Source organism: Pelobates fuscus, chromosome 5 (genome assembly GCF_036172605.1).
Source record: "Pelobates fuscus isolate aPelFus1 chromosome 5, aPelFus1.pri, whole genome shotgun sequence".
Classification (NCBI taxonomy): domain Eukaryota; kingdom Metazoa; phylum Chordata; class Amphibia; order Anura; family Pelobatidae; genus Pelobates; species Pelobates fuscus.
Genome location: NC_086321.1, coordinates 199,298,889 through 199,323,752, shown reverse-complemented (window position 1 = coordinate 199,323,752; position 24,864 = coordinate 199,298,889). Strand labels below are relative to the sequence as shown.

Below are 24,864 nucleotides of genomic sequence, written 5' to 3'. Positions count from 1 at the left end.
GGCTCCCAGTGCCCGGACTGCCACCACAACCACTTACTAGACATATGCAATTCGTTTCATGCAATTCGGACATTCAGATGCTTACGAAGTTCTGAATTGCCAGAGTTCTGAATTGTCGAAGTTTGGTAGTTCAGAAGTGCCATACCGAACCGAATGCCATTGGTCTGAATTGCCGAAGGAGACACATTTTTTTACTTACCCAAATTTCCGAACGGTGCTGCAGTCCCCGGGGGTCCTAGTGGTGAGTGAACTCTCACGAGATCTGAGCGTTGCCATGGTAACCGTGGCAGCGCTCCGACCTCGCAAGAGGAACCCGGCAGAGCTGCAGGTAAGAGCTCCCCCGGGTCCTCCTCTCCCCCTCTCTCCAGCCGGCTGCCGCATGTCTGTGCCTATGGGCATCTTTGGGTATGCCTGATGGCCAGTCCGGGCATGATGGTGATGCCTGCAGTATGGAAAATAATGCCATTGTAGGGTTCTGGAGAGATTTAAAAGCCACATTACATTCGGTCTTATGATTTATTACCATGTCTTCAGAACCTCTCAATGGCATTATTGTTTCCTAATACACTGTTCTCTACACACAGAGAAAGGCTGGACAGGTACAGGTCAAGTGTAAGGGCTGCAGTGGTTGCTGCAGACTGCTATCCTCCAGTGCAGTTCCCAATTATTCACACTTTAGTGAATAATTCTGATAGCATATTGTAGATTCTCATTTGAAAAGTAGATTTATTACAAAAACATGACTCAATCACGTCAGTCAAGCAACAACAGCACACATCTATATATTCTTAAAAATAGCTAATTTAGATCATATTCCTAATTCACCTACTTTGTCCTAAAATTTGCAATTCCCTGGTAATTCTCCAAAAATTCCTGGTGTAGTAAACAGCTTCACTGGATTATTTATTAAACTGTTTATTGTTGGGAATTGACTTGGGAATATGAAGCCTTTGGCCAAAAATAGATGATTTGGAAGAAACACAAATACTTTACATGTAGTTTTAGCAGATCCATCTGTCTAGAATTCCTCCAGCAAGCTGTCCAACTCTCTGTATATCATATTTAAGTTTTGAATTCTATTTGGGTTCTCCAAATGAATCCAAAGAAAAACATTTCGTCAAGTCCTGGTCCAGAGACTTTTTTTGAAAAACAGAGACAGATAAATGACTGGACAGAAAGACAGTCATACAGTAAAACTGATATTTTGATATTTTAAACTATCTTTTCCTCTTTAGGAATACTTCTGCAGCCTTCAGGATATATGAGGCTGGTGTGATCTATCCAAGTCACAGAAACAAAGAGTATAAGATATCAGTGTAACCTGCCATGTGTTCTTCCTCTGCACCGGAAAAGAGTTCATGCAAATTTTATACTTTGCTGAGTGCCTTTGTGTACACAAAACCATAGCAACTGCTGCCAAGTAAAATAAACCATATATCAAAGCTCTGAACCTCCGTCTTCAATAGTCATAACTCCTCTGTTCTCTATTTCTTGCAGGACATTTTTCCCTTCAGGCAAAATATAAGATCTCTGTTACATCTAAAGTCATCTCTTCTCAGGTAAGTAGAGAATGGAAACTTGAAATATGCCATCTTTAAATATTAATCTTGCTTCCACAGTTGTTGGTCTATGAAAGTAGCATATTTTAAGCATTCCTAGCCAAACACTGGAATGTCATACACAGTGGATGAACCCATGAATAACATTTTTGCATGGCTACATGGCCTTTCCTCTTTGAGTTTCAATTAAATTGTTGGTTTGTTTGTTTTTATTACACAAAAAGTGTTTCTTTTGCCCTCTGTTTTATTTTGTAAAGTTAAATTGGAGTTGATTTTAAACATTATAACGTAAATTGTGTTTTTGTTTTAGTTGCGCAAAGATGGCTCTGGCAAGCGGGCACTGGGTACAAAGCAACATCGGTGGAAATCCACCAAAACCCAGGTGTGTGTTTTCTTGTTTTACAATATTGACACCAATCTGCTTAGGGTTTAGGTTGTTTTGAGGTTTTGGAAGATGGGGACAAAATAGAGTTGATATTATCATGTTGTGTAATGTTGCTCCATCAAGACCCATTTTTAGGTGGACTAGATTATCTTTACATGTGTTTGTTTTTTGGTGTTTGGTGTAAATTTTGTGCAACATATTTTCTTAATCACAATTATTTAAGTTGGCCAGGGGGGCTAAATAGTTTGTTCCTGACCCAATAGTGTTCCTTTAATGTAAGTTACAAGGCAGCAAACTCTATGTGCACTGTGAACCATGTATGCAAATATTGACACACACACATAATGCTGTGTCTGTTACTATGTATTTGTTACACCATCAATATAATGAAATGTAATATGATATAACATAATATTATATTGTCTTATATATTATATTTAATAGATAAGGCTATCTTGTAATGACTTATTTAAATATATAACACAATATGTGGTGTGAACATACAAATATATACCGTATATATATTTGCAGAAATTAGACACTACAGAATATTTAAAGGGACACACAAAGCTGTCAATCAGACAACCTGTCCAATTACTTCCTGTTTGTTTAGCTCAGTGAATCTAAACTTAAGAAGCAGGCAATTGCCCAGAGCACCTGCCTTGCAAAGATTTCTCATTGAGCTACATTGGAAAGTTGGTGATTGGACAGCCACAGAAAGTCGGTGTTGGGTTAGAAGGGGAGGGCTTGCAAAGGCATACTTAAATTAATGCATAGTTTGTGGTATATTAACTAAACAGTGCTTGTAACTTTTTTTTTTTTTAAGTTTGGGTAGTGGAGTGTTCCTTTAATTAAGAGCATTTGAGCACTTTTTATTTAATCATTTTATAACCAAACTCTGCCAAATCTGCTGGTTAAATCTCAAAGACTGTGTAGCTTTCTCTTCCTTGGACCTCTCCTGGAATATCAGTAAAGGGAGAAGGGTTTAATTAAGGAAAGCAGTTGCACTTCCTGGTGCTTCTTTAAAGGGCAACTGTTACATCTATGAAATAATACCATTAATTAAAATATGTCCACCCCCTTTGCCCTCTAAAAATTAAGTAATATAAAGTTTACTCACCTTGTTTCCAGTGCTGGGACTCTTCTGCTGCAGCATCCTAGATCTGCCTCTGGTGATGTCAGCAAGCATACTAACTTCACCAGTGACCTAATCCGATCAAATGCTTCTCACAGAGAAGCATTTGATTGGAGAATACATGCGCTGCAAAACCTCCTATTAGCAGCATTTGATTCCGAGTTTTACTCAGTCTGGAGGAGAAAGCTCCTCTCTTGGCTCTTATTAAGACAGTAAGACAGCCACTAGAGGTGGATTTAATCCTGCAATAAAAACATTGTCGTTGCTAAAAAAAACTTAAAAAAACTTGCAATGTCGTTGCATTGTCGTTGCTAAAAAACTTAAAAAAACTTGCAATGTTTTAGATTGCAGGATTAAATAGACAGGAACATTGCACCTAGTCCACTTCATTGAGAGGAAGTGGTCTGGGTGGCTATAGTGTTTCTTTAATGAAAGCATTGCAAAATCATTTAAAAATCAGTGGTTCAAGAGAAAATAAATATATGTAATAATAACCACCTAGGAGCAAGACTTTGAGGAAATTAAGAAAAAAAAAATCAAATGCTGCTTTCTTTCATGCTACTAATTTTCTTCTATTGTGATGTCATTGCAGTTAGCTATCAGCTTGTGCACACCCCTGCTATAATGCTTGCCCTTGTAAGTGGTACACATTGCGTCTTATGATCACAATGTTTTTCACAGTGGGAGGTGTAGAGCAAAACCAACGGAGCACATTCTATTGCACATAATTGTATTGATCTGTAAATACAACCACAGAAGAGGACTCTTTATACAGTATAGTTGACTTGGATCACTAAAGCAAATAAGTAATTATTTAACACCACACAAGGAGCCAATGTAATTGTAATACAACTATTTGTCATTTATTATTCAGTCTTTCAAAATTTTTACTGTGCTGTCTGGGATCAGCTTACCAAACAATGTATGCTCGTCATTTATAAATAATTGCCCATGGTTAAGCCTTACCAAAAACACGATAAGGCAAAATCTACTACAAAACCTTGGCTAGTGTTCTCTTGTTCTTCATTGCAAAAATATAAATTATAATTGTTTCACATGATATTTTATTATGATCTTCTTCCTCAGATTGCATCATCTTTATGATTACGATCCAGACAATTAATGTTTATTTACAAGGCTACCTGTCAGACTCAATTGCCTGCATTTAATAGGACTGATTCTAGACGTATTTTTGCAAGACTTTTTAACAGAAAAAGACGCATAGAAGTAATTTAAAGTGGCACTGTCACGCCAAACTTACCTTTCTTTTATTGTTTCCTCACACTACTGCCCCTATCTCCTTCTACATCCCCTATCCCAGCATATCCCAGGTAAGTTGTCGAACTGTTCTTAAACAGTTTTAATACTTATTCTGGGAGGGCACTACGGCATTAGTGGCACCATAACCACTACAAAGTGCTGTAGTGGTTTTTGTGCCTGGATTGTTTCTTTAAACAATTTACCAGTGTCCCTCCCAAGATTAGGTTCTGGATCTGCGCTTGAACGGCAAGCTTTTCTGCTAGCCAGGGGCCCAGTATATGCCGCTGCACTGTAGATATATACAACCTAGAAATTTTTTTTCTTGGAAAAATATTAAAATATTAAGGGCGCCTTGAACCTAAAACGTTTGGGAACCACTGTTATAGCTGTTAAGTTTGTTATTTATGCTATGTTTTGGCTCTGTGTGATATTTGTAATGGGTGTATTGGCTGTGTGTGATATATGTGTATTGGCTGTGTGATATTTGTGATGGGTATTTAAATAAATGCATGCATGATTGAATGCAGGTGTGTATCTTTGCAGAGTCATATGCATTCAGTCCCACAGTCTGACACACAGTCAGATGCATGCATTTATACACATGCACTGTCAAATACATCCACATGCACACAGTCCCAGGCTCACAGGCAGTTGAGATGAGCAAGGAGGTTCAGCGCTGATAGGAAAACAGGGAATATGACAATAAGGCAGCACACCTATAGAAAAGGGGAATCCCCTCTGAGAAAAAAAAAAAGGAATAAGGGTCCGCCTAAAACAAGTGGAATAATAATATTAAAAATGCTAAAAAAAAATACTAGAGAGTACGAGCAGCTATACCTAATAGTCCGAATATAAATAGTCCAAATATGCAGGTGGTAATCCTAGTAGTACATAAAATGGTATGGAAAGTCCCAGATGTATATCCGCAACTTCGAAATGGATATGTGGAAAAAACAGAAGACAAAGGAAACTCCAATGGTATAGTATGAACAGTAAATAATATTGTGTATATAATAGTAGAACTACTCACAATATTCAGAGCTTAATTGGTATGAATTGGTATGAATTGGTATGAATGGCACGAAGTGGAATAATCCCCACTCAAGGATATATGGTGCTCCTCTTTTGTTCTTTAGTAGAATAAATTGGTGGAGTAGTCCAGCTCGGGATAAAAGGATAAAATATATAGTGCTCACTGTATAGTTGATAAAATGTTGAAACAGAATAAAATATACTCACGGTATATGGAGCAGACGTACTGCTCGGTGGATGGCGTATGGGTGCTATAATCCCCACCTTAGGATTCGTGGTACTCCAATATGGACAAAAAGGCAGTAGTAGTTAGGTCTGGATAAAATAAAATAAACTTGCAAATAATAAAATTTTGCTAAAAGAAGAACATATAATATAATACTACAGTGGAAAGAGGAATGTGGCAACCAAATGTATAATAGCCAAATATTCCTTTATTAACACTTAGATTATATAGAAACTTTTTTATATAAAGAGGAGCACCATATATCCTTGAGTGGGGATTATTCCACTTCGTGCCATTCATACCAGAGCTAGGTTTAAGTTCTGAATATTGTGAGTAGTTCTACTACTATATTATTTACTGTTCATACTATACCATTGGAGTTTCCTTTGTCTTCTGTTTTTTCAACATATCCATTTCGAAGTTGCGGATACACATCTGGGACTTTACATACCATTTTATGTACTACTAGGATTACCACCTCCATATTTGGACTAATATTATTATTCCACTTGTTTTAGGCGCACCCTTATTCCTTTTTTTTTGTCACATGCAGTTACCTCTTTCCATAATGGGCACTGGAGGAGGGAGTGAAGGCTAGGCAGTCCCTTGAATCTAGGGGTTGGGGAAGCAGGGACTCCTTCCTGCTTCACCCTCAGCAGCAGTAACCAGGAAGCAGGTTCAGCCGGCACTTAGCTTCAACCCCAATGCCCGCTTATAGCTCCCCTTTAGCTTTAACCACTACCAATTTTGCTCTGCCCCTCCAGTTGATTGTGTCTTGTGGTTAGGGAAATTAGTCACTCCTTCTGCCTTCCCCCTCAGCAGTGGGTTCAGGCCACCCTATAGCTGCACCCCATTGCCCATTTAGCTCCATCCCTTACTTTCAGCCAGTCGCATAAGGATGTTACAGTGATTTATGATATGGTGTCATACATACCCGCCTGCTCTCTTCTGATTGGTGCAGTGGCTCTGAGCTTTAGAAGCTCTGCCTCTGTGCCGCTGATCTGCATGAGAAGAACATTAACAAGTGAGCATTCTTCTTCTTGTGGGGGCATTACACTACACCACCAATGAAATGCTGTGTGGCCATGCCCAGTGACCACCACACAGCAAGGACAAATGCAGACCAGCCCATGTGTGTGCGATCTATGTTGGCAACCTTGCACTCCCACTGCATTGGTGCCCTGTGTAGCCTTACACACCCCTAAGGCCAACCCTGTATCTCTGTGTGTTTGTATGTCATTGTGTATCTGTGTGTGTCAGTGTGTAACTGTTTGCGTGTAGTTTCAGTGTGTGTATTTATTTGTGTATCTGTGTAAATATGTATGTATGTGTACTGAGCAATCAAATGCAATAAACTACATGCAAACACACCCAAATGCAAATATTACATACAAACACACCCCTGCAGTCAAACGCCAAAATTATATACAAACACACCCCTTCATTCAAACACCAACCCTACATACAAAAGTGCACCTGCATTTAAAAGCTTACCCTACATACAAATACATCCCCTGGATTCAAACATAAACATTACATAAAATTCCAGTGACAATGATACTTACAAATACACCCTTACATGCACACGCATACGCCATACAATGACATGATTATTTTCAAACACAAACACTGCTGATAATTGCAACTCTGGGCAAATGATAAATCCCCACCTGGGCAAATGGTAGATCCTTAGATGGGGTTTTATCTTTTGGCCACCCTTGCACTAGAGGGGGCGTCAAAAATGATTATTTCACCAGGGTCCTCACTACATTGGTTCCACCACTGGACCTGAATTGTACCATTGAACGATACATGATATACTTGACAATAGTTCATTGAGGAACTAAACATCCCTTTTCCGCATTTGTGAATAAAAGCTGTTTTGCCATTAAATGAAGTGCAGAAATTTCCAACTCATTTAAGGTATATCCTTCTTTGTGATTGTAGTCATCTGTGTTCATAGAAAGCTGTTAATAAAAGCCACATAATTGCCAGCTACAATCTCTTTCCTGTGTTATGAACACTTGACGTAGCTACATCAGGTTCTCATTAAGAAGGCGTTATTATAGTCTAGCATTGTACTATTGTACGCAGAACTGGCTGGAATATGTGATATAGCTCAGTTATATATATTTTTTGTTGCTTACAGTTAAAATATTAGCTTTTATCAAATTGGGGCTTCAATCTGTGCATTAGTCTTAATGATTTTACTGCCCTAGTCTGAAAGATGAATTTCTCTATTTACATTACCATTACCTTTTATTGGCAATTTCCAAATTTCCTTCACTCTGCAGTCAATTTATGTTACTCTCCATGTCTCGCAGACGCATAAATCAACCAGGTGTACGTGATAGATCTTTCTAGTTTCTGTGGCTCTCATTTAATGATTTCCACATAAAAGACTGTTCCCTCCTCTTCCTTCCTACCATTTGGGAACTCTGAAGGGGTTTTATTATCATATTTAACTCAAGTGATTTTCATTGCCATAATTAACCCTAGGGTTATATTTGTTATTTTACTACTATTCATGTACACAATCCCATGTCATTGGGCATATTGTCATAATCTTTTTTCCTCATCAAATATTTCCTAACCATAAAATATAGTATGAATAATCTAGCTTGTATAGTTTTCAAATTGAAGCAGCGAGATATGTACAATAGTAATTGATTTAGCTAAGAAGGTTTGTAAAGAGTTCATTGGGAATTTTAATTAATTTATGCACAGTATAAAAGCCATAAATTTGTACAGCAAACAACTAAAAAGAGATTGATGATTCCCATTCTTTAACCCTTTGGTGCTCACTCTCCCACCAAATGAAAGGGGTTAAATCACCTGATACAGAGGATAAAATTAATTTTCTCTCTCCACGCTTACATAGTGTTTATAACTCTACTGGCCCTATATGTAATGTTTTAACAAGAGTTGAAGAGGAGTGCTTTATAATCTTTCGCTAATCTGGTAGACTTTTGGGAATTTTGATGGCCCCCTTTGCCAAGGTGATGATTTTGCGAGTGTGGGTTAGCAATTCAGAAACACACAAATACATTTTTAAAAAAAACCCTTAGTTGAACACAAAAATGACAAGCAAAAATGTCCATGTCTAGACGTAAATGTATAATATATCATTTATAATTGCAGGGATTGACTGCAATGTAAAAATCTCCATGTAACGTTTGCTGTACATTTTTTAACTCATTGCTTTCATTGTATTTTCCCATTACTATAGGTATGGACATGCGTTAACAGTTGCAGGAAACGTTGCATTTATATTTGGAGGCTGTGCAATAAGCAGCATTCCGGTATGTTATGTGCATGTGTGTATTTTGTAACACCAGCATAATCGTTTTTTCTCTGTAGAATTTGTAGAAAATAAAAATGCTTTTGTGAGCACATGAAAATCTTTCAAGCATTCAAAACAATCTATTTTGACAATGAATCACGAATCATACTGTATACAGCTCGTATGCACTTGCCAGGAATTTATGGATCTCTCTAGCACAGCATCAGGAGTGCCAAATATCCCACTAAAATGTTTTTTGACCTACTCAGTCTCTTCTGTATAATACTGGATTCTGAATACTGCATAGTTTATAGTAATAAGGCACTTCGTAGATTCTGACAAATGGAATATAATGAGTTTGTAAAGGACTGCATGTTAGAGAATGCTTCCATCTCAACTATTTAATTCAAGCACATTTTTCAAATAATATTTCAGTTTCATGTATCCATTGAGCATTTCTCATTTATGGCACATACAAACCATCAGGTTTTTCACAACAACATGAATAAATGGTACACTTTACATTAACAAATCAATCGTGGAACTTAAATAAAATACAGAGACACATGCTTGAATGTTGGGTCTCATAAGTAATATGACAATAAAATCTCAGAACAAAGAATAAATGAATAATTTCTCACTTATATGGCATTTTTGCAAATGTTCTCTTCGAAAACGTAATGCTATTAGAATAGGTAAAATCAGTAAAAAAAAAACTGTTTAAATAGCTTCATGCCATATTTCATCTTCTTTATACCATACTATTTTTTTTTTTTATAATTCTTTATTTTTGGAAGCGCAATGTTAAGTACAAGCTCAAAATATGACATATGCATTTCACAAGAAGTATAGTCACATGTATATGCTGAAAAGGTCAAGATGCTGTGCGCTTTTTTTTGTATGGTGTACAAGTAAGATTATACATGCAGAAAAAACAAATGTCGCTGAGTAGTCGATTTATACAAGATAAAACGTTTCTAACTATGTGTTGCGCTTCACAGGCTGAGGATATATGTCTAGCTTAGGCAGTACGATAGTATAAATGCTGAGATGCTATGAATGAATGTCTGCTTATCGTGTGTGAACGCCCCAGGACCCCCACCGCAGGTGGTCAACTACCAGTATCCCAATTGATGGTTAATGCGTTTCACATGTAATAAGGCTGAAGGTGCTACTAGAAAATGTGGTTAACTACCAGTATCCCAATTGATGTTTAATGCGTTTCACATGTAATGAGGCTGAGGGTGCTACTAGAAAATGTGGTTAACTACCAGTACCCCAATTGATGTGTAATGCGTTTCACATGTAATAAGGCTGAAGGTACTACATAGAGTCCATGTTATGGAGGCAGAAGGCTGGAGAGTTCCTATTTGGCATAATGTTTGCCTCATCCAATATCCTCCAACTGTTAGGATTGTCTTGTTGCGAGTCAGCCGTCAATCCCTGCGGTGCCGCAATGAACGTGCTGCGGGTCAGATCCAGGAGAGGGAGCGTTGCTGGGCACCGGTTGCCTGCAGCCTGGACCAACCTAAAGGTATATCTGCAGGGTCTGGTTAGTGTGAGCTGGATCAAAGCTGTTTGCGGCTGCTCACCTCCTCCCTGGCATCCATTTTGCGTGTTGCCCTGGGCTTTTCGGGAACATAAGTTGGGCTGGTGGCAATGCGGTGAGTATTTGTGTTCTCGTCGGTCTGGTTGCCCTTTGCATGTATTTAGGGCCCATCTGGGATTTGCGGTAGTTGTATCCCTCAAAGTGTAGCAGCTAGCAGTTTCCCTAGGGCGAGTTAGTGAGTGCGTGGCTGCCGCCATTTTAGACGTGGCTTGCAGCCTGGGCTGTGGGTCGGCAGTTCTGTGGGGTCCCACGATCTCCTCCCTGGTAGCGGCCCCAGGGCGTCGGCCGGGATCACCCCCGCCGGCCCAAAGGGGGGGGAACGGGGCCTGGTACATACGGTTAGGTGAGTCCAGTTTTATACCACTGTGCAGGACAGCGAGGCAGCGGCCGTCTGCCCCGCTTACCACCCGAGTACGCCTCATCCAGTGAGAACAGTGTGTATCTCCTCAGGACCGGAGCTCCGATGGGTATAAGTCGTTTGGTCGTCAGGCATGTTCAGGAGTTACTCTTTTAGGCTTAAAAAGTCAGAAAATTGGAGCTGTTGTTTCATGCGACCATGCAGCATGGCGGTCAGGCCCCGCCCCCCATACCATACTATTTTTAACCATAAAACCATACCCTTTGCTTTTCTAAATATGGGGTATGGTTAGGGGTTGGGGGTAGAGTTATTGTTAGTGGTAGGGTTAGGGGTAGGGTTAGGGAATTGCCGAAGGCCAGAATTTCGGAAGTGCCGAACCGAAGAGCTGAAGTTCCGAATTGACGAAGTCCCGAATTTCGGAAGTGCCGAACCAAACCGAAGTGCTGAAGTCCCAAATTGCCAAAGTTCCAAATTTCGGAAGTGCCAAACCTAACCAATATTTTTTGCCCATTCACATCCCTAAGGGACAATGAAAAGGTCGAGGGGAGACTTCAAGGAAAGGAAAAAAGGAAGGCATAATGAGTTAAGGGAAGAAGACAGACAGTTTGCAACAGTAGATGGTAGGTGAGAAAGAGTGGATTAGATTTTTTTTAAGAGGAAATAAACATTAAACTGTAGTGACTTTGGTGCCAGAATGTCCCTTTAAATTAACCTTCTTGGGTATTTTCCTATGCATAGTGTGTCATAAGTATTATCATTGACTTATGCTTGGAAGATATTCCAAGCATAATTCACCTCATTCCACCTAATTTATTATACCTTTCTTACCATATTATTATTTTTAACTTTGACAATGTTACCATTTTTACCTGTAGTTCACTACTGTAATTTTCTAAACTTGCTGTTTTTCATTGTTATTTTCAGTAGACATAGTCAACCAACATGTACATTCAGTTATTAATAGTTTGGCTGATATAATTTGGATGGTAAATATTTCAGACTTAATGGCGAGTACCATGTCCCTGTCTGTTCAACTCTGCAATGTAAAAACATTGTCGTTCCGCAGGAACAGCCATGTTTACATTGCAAGTTTTAAATGCCCTTAGTGGTTGTCACTCTGACAGCCCGTAGAGGTATCAAAAAGTGCAAAAGGAACTGTGATATGATATAAAAAAAAAACACCACCTACATACAGTCAGGTCCATAAATATTGGGACATCAACACAATTATAATCTTTTTGGCTCCATACACCAACACAATGGGTTTGAAATGAAACAAACAAGATGTGCTTTAACTGCAGACTTTCAGCTTTAATTTGAGGGTATTTACATCCAAATCAGGTGAACGGTGTAGGAATTACAACAGTTTGTATATGTGCCTCCCACTTTTTAAGGGACCACAAGTAATGTGACAGATTAACAGTCATAAATCAAACTTTTCCTTTTTAATACATGGTTGCAAATCCTTTGCAGTCAATTACAGCCTGAAGTCTGGAACGCGTAGACATCACCAGACGCTGTGTTTCATCCCTGGTGATGCTCTGCCAGGCCTCTACTGCAACTGTCTTCAGTTCCTGCTTGCTCTTGGGGCATTTTCCCTTCAGTTTTGTCTTCATCAAGTGAAATGCACGCTCAGTTGGATTCAGGTCAGGTGATTGACTTGGCCATTGCATAACATTCCACTTCTTTCCCTTAAAAAACTCTTTGGTTGCTTTTGCAGTATGCTTCGGGTCATTGTCCATCTGCACTGTGAAGCGCCGTCCAATGTGTTCTGAAGCATTTGGCTGAATATGAGCAGATAATATTGCCCAAAACACTTCAGAATTCATCCTGCTGCTTTTGTCAGCAGTCACATCATCAATAAATACAAGATAATGGAGCATATGGGGTTGCTGGGCAGGAGGAGGGAATGGGAAAAATGAGGGGATGAAACACATGAATAAGACACATAGAGGGGTCAGAGGGGGAAATGAAACACATGAAGGGCCTGGGGGGGGGGGGGGGAATGAGACACTTAAAGGGGGGCCCAGGGCAATTTTCGCACCTGGGCCTGGTGGTTTCTAGTTCCGCCTCTGTATGTGGAGTATATTGTTATTTTAAGAATTACTGTTGATATTCTTGACCTGCTTGTGGAAGCAGAAGTTTTCTTTCCCCACCATTATATATTTCAGATTGTGATTCACATTTATGTAGATGATAGTTTTTCTATATCATATCACAGTTCCTTTTTCACTTTTTTGTTTTCTATGTTATATTTTTCATTGGTCACGTGAGGGGTCACAAAAAATAATCTGTATTTGCATTATTATTTTGTGTGTTTTGATATTTACTCACTTGTAATTTTAGCCCTTTAATGTAAAGCATTGCAATTTTGTAAAAACAAAATTATCTACATTAGTCGGATAAGCATAGCTTTAGTGTCTGTCTTCCTGACATCCACTAGAGACCCTTCCGCCTCCATAGCTGAGTAAAACTCTGTTTTTTAAGCAAACGGATTGAAATGGAATGATCGGAGGAGCACCATGTTTAGCTGCACATGCATTCTCATCTCCAATGCTTTGAGAAGTATTGCATTAGACTAGATTGCAGGTGATGTCAGGTGAGCAAGAAGCTGCAGTGGAGGAGTCTCGGTGCTGAACACAAGGTAAGTAAAGTAGATTATTCTTAATTTTACTGAGCAAATAGGAGTGCACAGTGATCACATCGCTAAAAGAAAAAATATAGTCCTGAAAAAACTTTATTTTCAGGACTATAAGTTAACTTTAATTCCTATCAATCACATATATATACATATATATATATATATATATATTCTTTATAAAGTGAATACAAATATAAATATATTTTATTCAGTCTGAACTGATTATTCTTATAAATTCAGAGCAGACTAGGTTGGCTTTTTAAGATAACTGTGTTTTTTGTTTTTGTTTTTTTCTAGGATGGAGAGCCAGTGTATTTAAATGATTTTCATATGCTGACAAGTAAGATTCCATTCTATTCCATACAATAGACTTCCAAAGCATAGTATTTTTCACTGTAACAAACTTAAATCACATCATGATTTTGTACTATATTGTATTTTGCATAGACCTGTGATAATGGGAAAGAGCTGCAATACTTACAACATGAATCAGTTTTATGATAATCAATTTTTATAACATAACATTACAAGAACATAGAAATCTTATAGAAACATTTTAAAATGTAATATTCAGCAAAGACATATATCTAGGCTCTTAGCGTTATACTTGCATAACTATTTGATGATTATTTTTTTTATTTTTTTCTCGATGATCTTTAAGCATGCACTTGTAAGGCTAATAATACTGTACTTACTATTATCTTAGCTGATTATACTTTGAGTCTACTCTATACTCAGATTAAGTCATCAGTTATACATTCAGTATATGTTATTGATATTTGTGTATTTTCTGCTGATATTTTAACATAACTACAATATTCTTTTCTAAATATCTCTCTCATAGCAAAAAAATAATGGTGATTTTCAATTTATGATCATACATTACACAAGCCTGCCACAACGCTAATGTACTCTGTTTGATGGATACATTGGAGTCGTGGCAGGCTTATGTAATATATTGGTTGCTAGAATATAGGTTGCTAGACTAGATCATGCCAAAAATGGGGTAAATTGGTGTCGTGGCAATGTATAATCATACTCTGTAACTAAATCCCCATTGTTTTTTGCCTAAGTCAGGCGTTTAACCCCTTAAGGACACATGACATGTGTGACATGTCATGATTCCCTTTTATTCCAGAAGTTTGGTCCTTAAGGGGTTAAGAAAACAGTGTGTTTAGTGAGTGCTCTGGATCTTGTATATTGTATTAACTGCAGCAGTACCATTATAATGTATACATGTTAAGGTGACTAGAGCCCTCATGCTTTCACACACACACACACACACACACACACATATATATATATATATACACTGATCAGCGACAATATTAAACTCACTAATGAGTGAAGTGAATAAGATTGATTATATCTTTACAATGGCATCTCTCAAGTTGCTGAATCTATTAGGTAGTCAGTTCTTCAATTGCATGTGTTGGAGGCAGGAAAAAGGGGCAAATGAAAAAATATGACTGATTATTAAAAGGGACAAATAGTGATGTCTAGACGTCTGGTTCAAGGCATCTCCAAAATGTACCTGGTATGCAGTGGTTAGTACCTACCAAAAGTGTTGCAAGGAAGTACAACCAGTGAACAGCCATCAGGGTCACGGGCACCCAAAGTTAAGTATGCACGTGGGGAGCAAAGGCTAGCCCGTCTGGTCCAATCACACACAAGAGCTTCTGTAGCTCAAATTGCTGAAAAATGTAATGCTGGCTGTGATAGAAAGGTGTCAGAACACACAGTACATCTCAGTTTGCTGCATATATGGGGCTGCATAGCCACAGACTGGCCAGAGTGCCCATGATGACCCTTGTCCACCTCTTAAAGCATCTTCAATTGAGACATTAGTGACATAACTGGACCATGGAGCTGTGGAAGAAGGTTGCCTGGTCTGATTAAAATTTTATTTTAGATTAGGTGATGGCCGGGTGCTTGTGCGTCGTTTGGGGAAGAGATGACAGTGTAATGCACTATGGAAAGAAGACAGGCCAGCAGAGCCAGTGTTTTGTTCTGAGCAATGTTCTGCTGGTAACCTTGGGAGCTGACAATCATATAAATGTTACTTTGACAAGTGCCACCTACCTAGAGTTTGTGGTAGACCGCATACACCTGTCATGGTTCTGATCAGGTCAGTTAAGAGACTTATACCGGGGTTAAGTTTAGGTTCTTTATTGGAATTGTAAGACATGTTTTAAATAATAAGTGTAGCAACACTTAAAGGAAATAAAGACAAAAGGGATAAAGCAGTACCTATAAACGAGATTAAAAGGTAAATATTAATGAGGGTTATAGAATAAAGGGTTTAGACAATAAGCCCCGGACAGGTTATAGAGAAGTTGATAGAAGCAGAACTTTTAAGTGGAATTACACGTAGAAATAAGGGAATAGTGAGAAGGAGAACCTATAAATGGAATTATTGGCAAAAGTAATAGGTTATAAAAAAATTGAAAGGAGCAGAACCTATAAACGGAATTATAGGTTAGGAGGAAGAAGGAGAACCTATAAGCGGAATTATAGATAAAGAGGACCTATAAGCGGAATTATAGATGAGGAGGAAGAGGAGGACCTATAAGCGGAATTATAGGTTAAGAGGAAAAAGTAGCACCTTTAAGCAGAATTATAGATAAGGTGGACCTATAAGCAGAATTATAGGTTAGGAGGAAGAAGGAGGACCGATAAGCGGAATTATAGGTTAGGAGGAAAAAGGAGGACCTATAAGCAGAATTATAGGTTAAGCGGAAGAAAGAGAACATAGAAACAAAATTATAGGTAAATAACAGGGTATAAAGAAATAGATAGAAGAAGAACCTATGAACGGAATTATAGGTTAGGAGGAAGGAGGACTTATAAGCGGAATTATAGGTTAGGAGGAAGGAAAAGAACCTATAAGCGGAATAATAGGTTTGAAGGAAGAAAGAGAACCTATAAGCGGAATTTTAGGTTAGGAGGAAGATGGAGAACTTATAAGTAGAATTGTTGGTTAGGAGGAAGAAGGAGAACCTATAAGCAGAATTATAGGTTAGAAGGAAAGAATAGAATTAAGAGTTTAGGCAATATGCCCCAAGTAGGTTACCAGGAGATAGGAAATGCTGTAGATAGAGAGATTTACAAGTAATTAGAGTCAAGGAAAACCTATAAGCGAAATTATAGGTTAGAGGCAAACATAATATAACATAACATAATAAGACAGAGATAAACAGAATATGAAGGTATAATTAATTCAGGTTAGATAGACGTTTAGTTGTTCAGAGTCTTTTGGTTGGAGGTAGTAATGTAGTTATCAGATAATTGCAGCAGTGTTATTCAGGATAGAACCAAATAGTTAGGATAGATTGTATTATCCAGGTAGGTTGTGTTGAATCCGGTTGGAGTAAAAGGGGTTTGCAACAAAAGTAAAGAGGTAACAAAGTTCAGTATGAATAAAGCAAGTTGGCTGAGTTGACTCCGGTAATTGTAAAGCAAACAAGGGAAAAAGATAATAAAGTCCAATATTAAATAAAGCAGGTTGGAATTGGAAATCTGGATTTGTTACCAAGCTTCTTAGAAAAGAGCAGCCTGGAATCAAGCAGGTTGGTTGAATAAATCAAGATGGAATTTGGAGTAGAGCAGGTTTCTCAGTATGAGCCAGGAACAGAAGTCATGTCACGTCCAGAACCACAACTCCAATCAATGTAAAGGCAGTTTCCTTAAGCAAGGTGTGGCCTTTTATGGCATGAGTAATCAGTCCAGGCAGGTGAGGATGAGAGAAAGAGTGTTCAGACATAGTGGTTAGGAAGGCCACTAGTGGCAAAACATAGTTACTGCAGAAATACATTTGAATGAAGGGAATGAAATACCGAAATTAAGGTTTGGATTCTGACAACACCCCTTTATGGCAATGGTGTTAACTGATGGCAGTGGCCTCTTTCAGCAGGATAGTGCACCCTGCCACACTGCAAAAAATGTTCAGGAATGGCTTGAAACATGACAAAGAGTGGCCTCCAAATTCCCCAGATTTCAATCTGATTGAGCATCTGTGGACTGTGCTGGATCAACAAATCCGATCTATGGAGGCCCCACCTAGCAACTTGCATGACTTTAAGGATCTGCTGCTAATGTCAGATACCACAGGACACATTCAGAGGTCTTGTGGAGTCTATGCCTCAATGCTCTTTTGGCAGTATGAGCAACCTACACAATATTAGTCAGGTGGTTTTAATGTTGTGCCTGGTCATTGTATATATATCCAATAAAAAATTCTCAAAATTCTGCAAATCTAAATCAGTATATTTTAATTTATAGGTAATACAAGGTAGAAGGTTTCTAGTGCTTTTTAAATACTTGGGTAAGCCGCTTAAACAACCCAAACCAGAACCTCTCCTTCCTGGTCATTAGTAGTTCTTGTGTAGGGAGATGAGAGCAGAGTCTTCAAAGTGTACTCCAATTCAGATCAGGGTGGATCAATATGTAACAAAAAAGGATAAAAAGGTGAAATATAGTGTAGTAAGTTGTGATACTGTAGAAGAAACCCAAAGGAATTGGTTACTGAACATACTAAACTATAATGGTGCCATCTTTTGTTCTTCTCATATACCCCTAGACCACCATCCATCAGACCAATACACAAGTATATCCTTAGACAGGGTTCATACCTCTGAGACGCAAAATTTGGAGCTCATTACTAGCTCCAGATATTGTAATTGTATTTTATTTGGTTTTATTCCACAATATCACAACTTACTACACTATATTTAGCTTTTTTGTCCCATTTGTTCCATAGTGGTATACCCTGGCCTAGAGTTGGAGGACAGTTTCAATGCTCTCCTCCCCTCTCCCTACACAATATTTTTTAATGATATTTTTAGTTTTAGTTTTCATATTCTCATCTTTCAGTTTTTAATATAGCACTAGTATGAACTATAATGCTTATGGTGCTTTAATCTTACTTGGAATCTATTGCTAATGTCCCACCAGACACATTTAGAAACGTTATTTTTATCCAGAGGATATCCATATGATATATCCTCTGCAGTTTGTATATTGTAAAATAGATTAAAATAGTTTGGATAGATAGGAACCCTGAAAATGAAAGTAGCCAGATGAACACCGGCAACACCGGCTGGCTGTAGTTTATTATGGTGTGAAGTAGAAATGTCACAAACATAAAATTTTTCGTTCGCAAATGGCGAACGCGAATTTCCGCAAATGATCACGAACGGGCGAACCGCCATATACTTCAATAGGCAGGCGAATTTTAAAACCCACAGGGACTCTTTCTGGCCACAATAGTGATGGAAAAGTTGTTTCAAGGGGACTAACACCTGGACTGTGGCATGCCGGAGGGGGATCCATGGCAAAACTCCCACGGAAAATTACATAGTTGATGCAGAGTCTGGTTTTAATCCATAAAGGGCATAAATCACCTAACATTCCTAAATTGTTTGGAATAACGTGCTTTAAAACATCAGGTATGATGTTGTATCGATCAGCTAGTGTAAGGGTTACGCCCGCTTCCCAGTGACAGACCAAACTCCATTTGCACAACCGCAAACTCCCCATTTGCACAAGGTTGGATACCAAGCTAGCCATGTCCCATTCCTTGTCCTCACTGATGTCATTGAAGGCTTTGCAGACCAGGTATCAGTGGTCAGATGGACCCTTGCCCCAACACTGTGTGCCAGACATGCCATTACTTCCTTTTGCACAATCGAGTACAGGTTGGGGATTGCCTTTTGTGCAAAGACATTGCGGCCGGGTACCTTCCACTGTGGTGTCCCAATGGATACAAATTTTTGGAACGCCTCAGACTCAACTAGCTTGTATGGTAAAAGCTGGCGGGCTAAGAGTTCAGACAAGCCAGCTGTCAGATGCCAAGGGGGTGACTTTGTGACATTGGCTTCTTACGCTCAAACATGTCCTTGACAGACACCTGACTGTGGGCAGATGAGCAGGAACTGCTCAAGGCAAGAGACGGAGTGGCGGATGGTTGAGAGGGGGCAAGGAGGACAGCAGTGGTTGACGTGGCTGAAGATGCTGGACCAGGAGGAGGATGGCGGCTTTGAGTTTGTGTGCTGCTTGTACTCATGTGTTGATCCCATAGGTGTTTGTGATGTGCGATCATGTGCCTTCGCAAAGCAGTTGTACCTAGGTGGGTGTTGGACTTCCCACGACTCAGTTTCTTTTGGCACAGGTTGCAAATAGCATCGCTGTTGTCAGAGGCAGACACACAAAAAAATGCCACACTGCTGAGCTCTGCAATGACGGCATTCTGGTGGTGGCAACAGCATGCGTTGATTGGCGTGCTGTCTGGCTGACCCCGGGTGCCGATGCATGCTGTCTGACTGTGCCACTAGCTCCTTGTGACGACCTCCCCCTGCTTCCAACTCGTCTCCTCCTCCTCTTTGTCTCCCCATCGGAACTTCCCCCTGTTCTTCTTCTCTTCTAGCGGGCACCCACGTGACATCCACGGATGCATCATCATCATCAACCGCTTCACTTGTATCTGACAACTCAGCAAAGGAAGCAGCAGCGGGTACAACATCATCATCATCACACCGTACGTCCATGTGTGTAATGCTGCCTGACGGAGACTCATCCCTGTTATCTACATCCTCTGGCAATAATGGTTGCGCATCACTCATTTCTTCCAACTGATGTGTAAATAACTCCTCTGACAGATCAAGTGAAGCGGCTGTGGTGCTAGTGTTGGTGGTGGCGACAGGCGGGCAAGTGGTAACTTGAGAGGTGCCCGAAGCTAAGCTGGAGGAGGATGGTGCGTCGAGGTTCCGAGCGGAAGCTGTAGAAGATTGGGTGTCCTGTGTTAGCCAGTCAACTATGTCCTCAGAACTTTTCAAGTTCGGGGTACGTGGCCTCTGAACACTGGGCATTATTCTAGGGCCAAAGGGAATCACAGCACCACAACCACGATGGCCCCTGCGGGGTGGCCTGCCTCTGCCTGTCATTTTTTATTCGATTAGTGGTACTATGCGTGCAAGCTACTGTGACAACAGATATGAGTGGCACTGTGCACTGGCAGAAGTTGGCAGAGTAGACGCTGTAGGCCTGACACACACGCTTGCAGACAACTAACTGCTATTCAATCTATTACAGTCCAAAATTTTTTTTTTTAAATGTACACTACTGTTACACCAGATATGAGTTGCACTGGTGTGACACTGTGCCCTGGCAGGCCCTGAAACGCACACGTGTGAAGGAAACTGACTGCTATTATTTCACAGTCAAATTTCTAGTTTTTTTTAAATGTACACTACTGTTACACCAGATATGAGTTGCACTGGTGTGACACTGTGCCCTGGCAGGCCCTGGAACGCACACGTGTGAAGGAAACTGACTGCTATTATTTCACAGTCAAAAAAGTTTTTGTTTTTTTTAAATGCAAGCTATTGTGACACCAGATATGAGTGGTGGCACTGGGCAAGTGGGCACAGTATACGCTGTGAGCCTGACACACATGCTGGCAGGCGGGCAACTGCAATTAGATTACACAGGAAAAAAAAAAAGCAGACTGATGTTCTAGCCCTAAAAAGGGCTTTTTGGGGTGCTGTCCTTACAGCAGAGATCAGATGAGCCCTTCAGGACTGTAGTGGACACTGAATACACTAGCGTAGCTATCGATTACCCTATTAAATCAGCAGCAGCTACACTGTCCCTCCTCTCACTAAGAATGCAGCTTCCGGGGGGGGGCCTAGCTGTCATGGAGGAAAGACGCACTTCATGTGAGCTCCCTCAATATCTCACTTTAAGCAGCTATCAACAAGCGAATTTCACCCCAGAAGGGGATGACTCAGCAATGTTGCTCCTACCTGACCGACCCGACATGCTTAAAAGCGGTCAGCAACTCGACAGAGTCTTATTTACCTCCGCATGGCAAGTGTGGCCTGGTGCTCACTGGGTGGGAGAGGCGGCCGATCTCCCGATCTTGGGATGCCCAGGAGCAGCTACTTCCCGGCAGGACCAGTGGGGGTTATCCCGGTCCACCCCTGAGAGGCTGTATGGAGCTAATAGACGCACAGAGCACAGCCGCCCAAGCTGACATACTCATCTGCGACTCCCCCAATATGGCGGCAGCCGCGTGTCCTCCTGGTACCAGCAAAGCATGGCAGGATATTGAGTCTAAGCTGGACAGACTCTTTAATAAATTTTGGAAGCAAATAACAAGCAGGAAGCCCCAACAAGCTCCACAACAGCCCCAACAAGCTCCACCACAGCTAAGCAAAGCAGTCCCCATTAAAATCCACCAACGCAAAAGGCGTCGAAGACGGGACCGGAGGCACAAACAGAAATGCAGAGCCTGCCCCACGTCAAGCACTTGCCTTCACCTTAAGCCACCACAATCCCGCACTGCACGTGAAGCACCACCGGGACAGATCCGACCACCCGACAAAACAAGCTTCCACCACCTCAAGCCGTGAACCCGGCACTCAGCCAGAGACTTGCCTTTGTTGTTCCAGGTATCAGGGACTCCCAGGATCTGCACCTGGCGCCCAGAAGGGATCGGATGAGCACAAGCAGTAAACAGCAGCCTGCCAAGCATGTCCCACTATAGCCGATCCTCCACACCATGCCTTTGATCACATGAACTGCTCTCTGCACATTAACTAATCGTAAAGTAGCAAGCGTTTAAACATGTCATTATTTCACCTCCTAAAGAGTTTATTGTCGTAGTTCCTTACATGCCTTTACCTTAACCGTTCATGTATTATGTTATTCACTAGTCTCATCTCATGGGGCGACTCACACTTGATTTATAACTAGTGGTGGAGCTGCTGATATAAATACACAGTTGATAACGTTCAAGCTGCACCGTAAACATGACAGCCATCTTTCACAACAATGTACTGCTATATACTCATACCCTCAGTGCAACTAGCCATGATATACGCACGTTCAGCCTAGCATGCTCAAATATAACACACTTCTGTCTAAAAAAAAAAAAAAAAGAATGCAGCTTCCGAATGAATCTAAAATGGATGCTGTCCAGGAGGTGGGAGGGTCTGAGAGGGATGGTCTGTTGCTGATTGGCTGGAATGTGTCTGCTGACTGTGAGGTACAGGGTCAAAGTTTACTCAATGATGACGAATAGGGGGCGGACCGAACATCGCATATGTTTGCCATCCGTGGCGAACGCGAACAAGCTATGTTCGCCCAGAACTATTCGGGACATCTCTAGTGTGAAGGTTTACATAACAAAAAGGAAGAAATCTCTATTTCAAATTGATATATTTTATATCTCCTCAACACATCTTCCACCTTATCATTATTTGGGGTAGCTGAATGAAAATGGTGGTAGCTCCAAATAGCAGTTTATGCCCAGGATTGTAACTACAACTAATTTGTGTAACTCAGGACATATATACCAGTGTTGCCCTAAAATTAAGGTCTGACTCCTGAACACTGAACATTGTTAGTCACACAGTGATTAGGGATATAAAAAGTGAAGCATGCACTGTTACCCGAATGGGTGCTTTACCATTGTATATTTTTATGTAACATTTTTATATTTTTTTAAATTAGGGCAAGAGTTGTGGATCAATGTAAGGGTTTCAACAGGACATACAAATCACAGCATTCCACAGATTGGTTAATTAGACTTTCAGCAGCCACCATTTACAGATGTTATTAATTCACCCCCTCTTTCTTTACTGATATCCTGGGAGAGGTGCTGAAGCAACAGAGACAGTGCATTGTTTTATTCCTTTTATATTTTCTGCATAAATCTGTGATCCTTTCTGTATGGTTTTTATGTTCATAATAGTTACTCCAAATGATTCAACTTGGGAAGAGATCCCACAAAGTGGACACATTCCATCTCCTAGAGAAGGACATGATATTTGGCAAGTATTACAGTTTTTATTTTTTAAAGAGAGACTGTCACGAAAATTCTTTATTATCATATATTACTGTATGTGGCATTAGAAATAAATAGCATGAACCATGCAAAATGTATCAATTACTATGATCATACCTCAAAAACACTTGCACACAAATTCAAGAATGCCATTACCTCAAAAAACAAAACAAAAAAACAACAACAAAAAACAACAGATATACTTATAGATCCAACTAAACAAATATGCATATTTATTGTCTTCAAAATAAGTGTTGGACAAGCTCAAAGACCCAGAGGTGTGGGGAAGCTTTCCTAAACACTTTGGGTTTTATGCTTAATCATCCATTATTAAAGTATAGTTAGAACATCACTTAGATTTATAATGAAAGCTGGACTGGTTGTGAGTAATGTCCTTCAGTAAAAAACATGAATGAAGTTACCTACACAATTGTATGTTTTCTTGTGGCTACATTACAGCGGTCTCTTAGAAAGCTATGATAAAAGGGTACCTCTCTCTTAAAATAATGGAGCAACAGTGATAAACAACAAAACCATGAGTTGAGGTACAAGGGATCTACCCTGTGTAAAGGAAAAAGTAAATTAGAAGTCACTTTTCAGAGGCTGCCTGGAAGGGCAGAGCGATCAGGCACTATCTTCCAGATTCTGGGGTTAAACTGTATATCGATGGTTTAACCCTTTAAGGTAAGATGGAACCCAAGATCGCCTTGTACAATAACAACTCCATTGAGAACAATTTGTATCATATTTAAACAGTCAAGGTTTTTGAAAAATGTTTTTTTACAAATGGAGGGGATTGGGGGTGCTTGGGAATTCTGTGCCTATCGGCGCTTGTGATGCAAAACTGGCCCTGGGTCCGTCAGACACTCTTAGGGTTACCTGGTCACCTATATACCTGGGGAAACTAAATCTGTCAAACCATAATTTTTCACTAGTAGCGGCTAAATGTGATAAAATTACTAAAAGTTCTATTAAAGATGTAATAAAACATTTTAAGGGTATTAAGTTTAACAGCTATGATGTGATTGCTTTTTTTTTTAATAAAAACATATAAGTGAAGTGTTACCATGGGCCTTACTGTATAGAAGTACATTGTGTATAGACACATATATTTTCAGTCAATTGAACACTATACAGATGGCGAATCAAGATTCTTTCTTTTAAGGCAATATTGCATTGTCTGCCTAAATAAATCACAGGCAGGGTTTTGTCAATGCAAATCATGAATCGGTACTTTCCGTGATGATTCCATAATTATGCTTTAGCCGTACATTTCTGAAAATCATTTTTGTTTCCCTAAAAATGAATAGTTGGATGTTTGTTTCGCTGTCTTTGTGTATTTATATAAATAAAGACAGGTTCTGACGCTTACATGGCTGAATTGTTGAACTGCTTTACTTCATTTATTCACAGTGTTGTGAAAAGACACATTTATTTATTTGGAGGTCGCTCTGACCAAAATGCAGATGAATGTCTCCCAGGAACATATTTATTTGACATAGGTAAGACATATGATCTAAACTCACTTC

At 39.8% G+C, this 24,864-nt stretch overlaps 1 protein-coding gene across 1 annotated transcript in view; it reads left to right on the top strand.

Annotated features, from left to right (window-relative positions):
- Positions 1-24,864, top strand: part of LOC134612169 (uncharacterized) — a 118,623-nt gene that overhangs the window by 2,299 nt on the left and 91,460 nt on the right. Inside the window, exons 2-7 of the mRNA XM_063456525.1 lie at positions 1,498-1,559; positions 1,870-1,941; positions 8,827-8,899; positions 13,786-13,828; positions 23,243-23,321; positions 24,749-24,837. Of these exons, the coding sequence (XP_063312595.1) occupies positions 1,498-1,559; positions 1,870-1,941; positions 8,827-8,899; positions 13,786-13,828; positions 23,243-23,321; positions 24,749-24,837 (418 nt within the window). The remainder of the gene's footprint in view (positions 1-1,497; positions 1,560-1,869; positions 1,942-8,826; positions 8,900-13,785; positions 13,829-23,242; positions 23,322-24,748; positions 24,838-24,864) is intronic.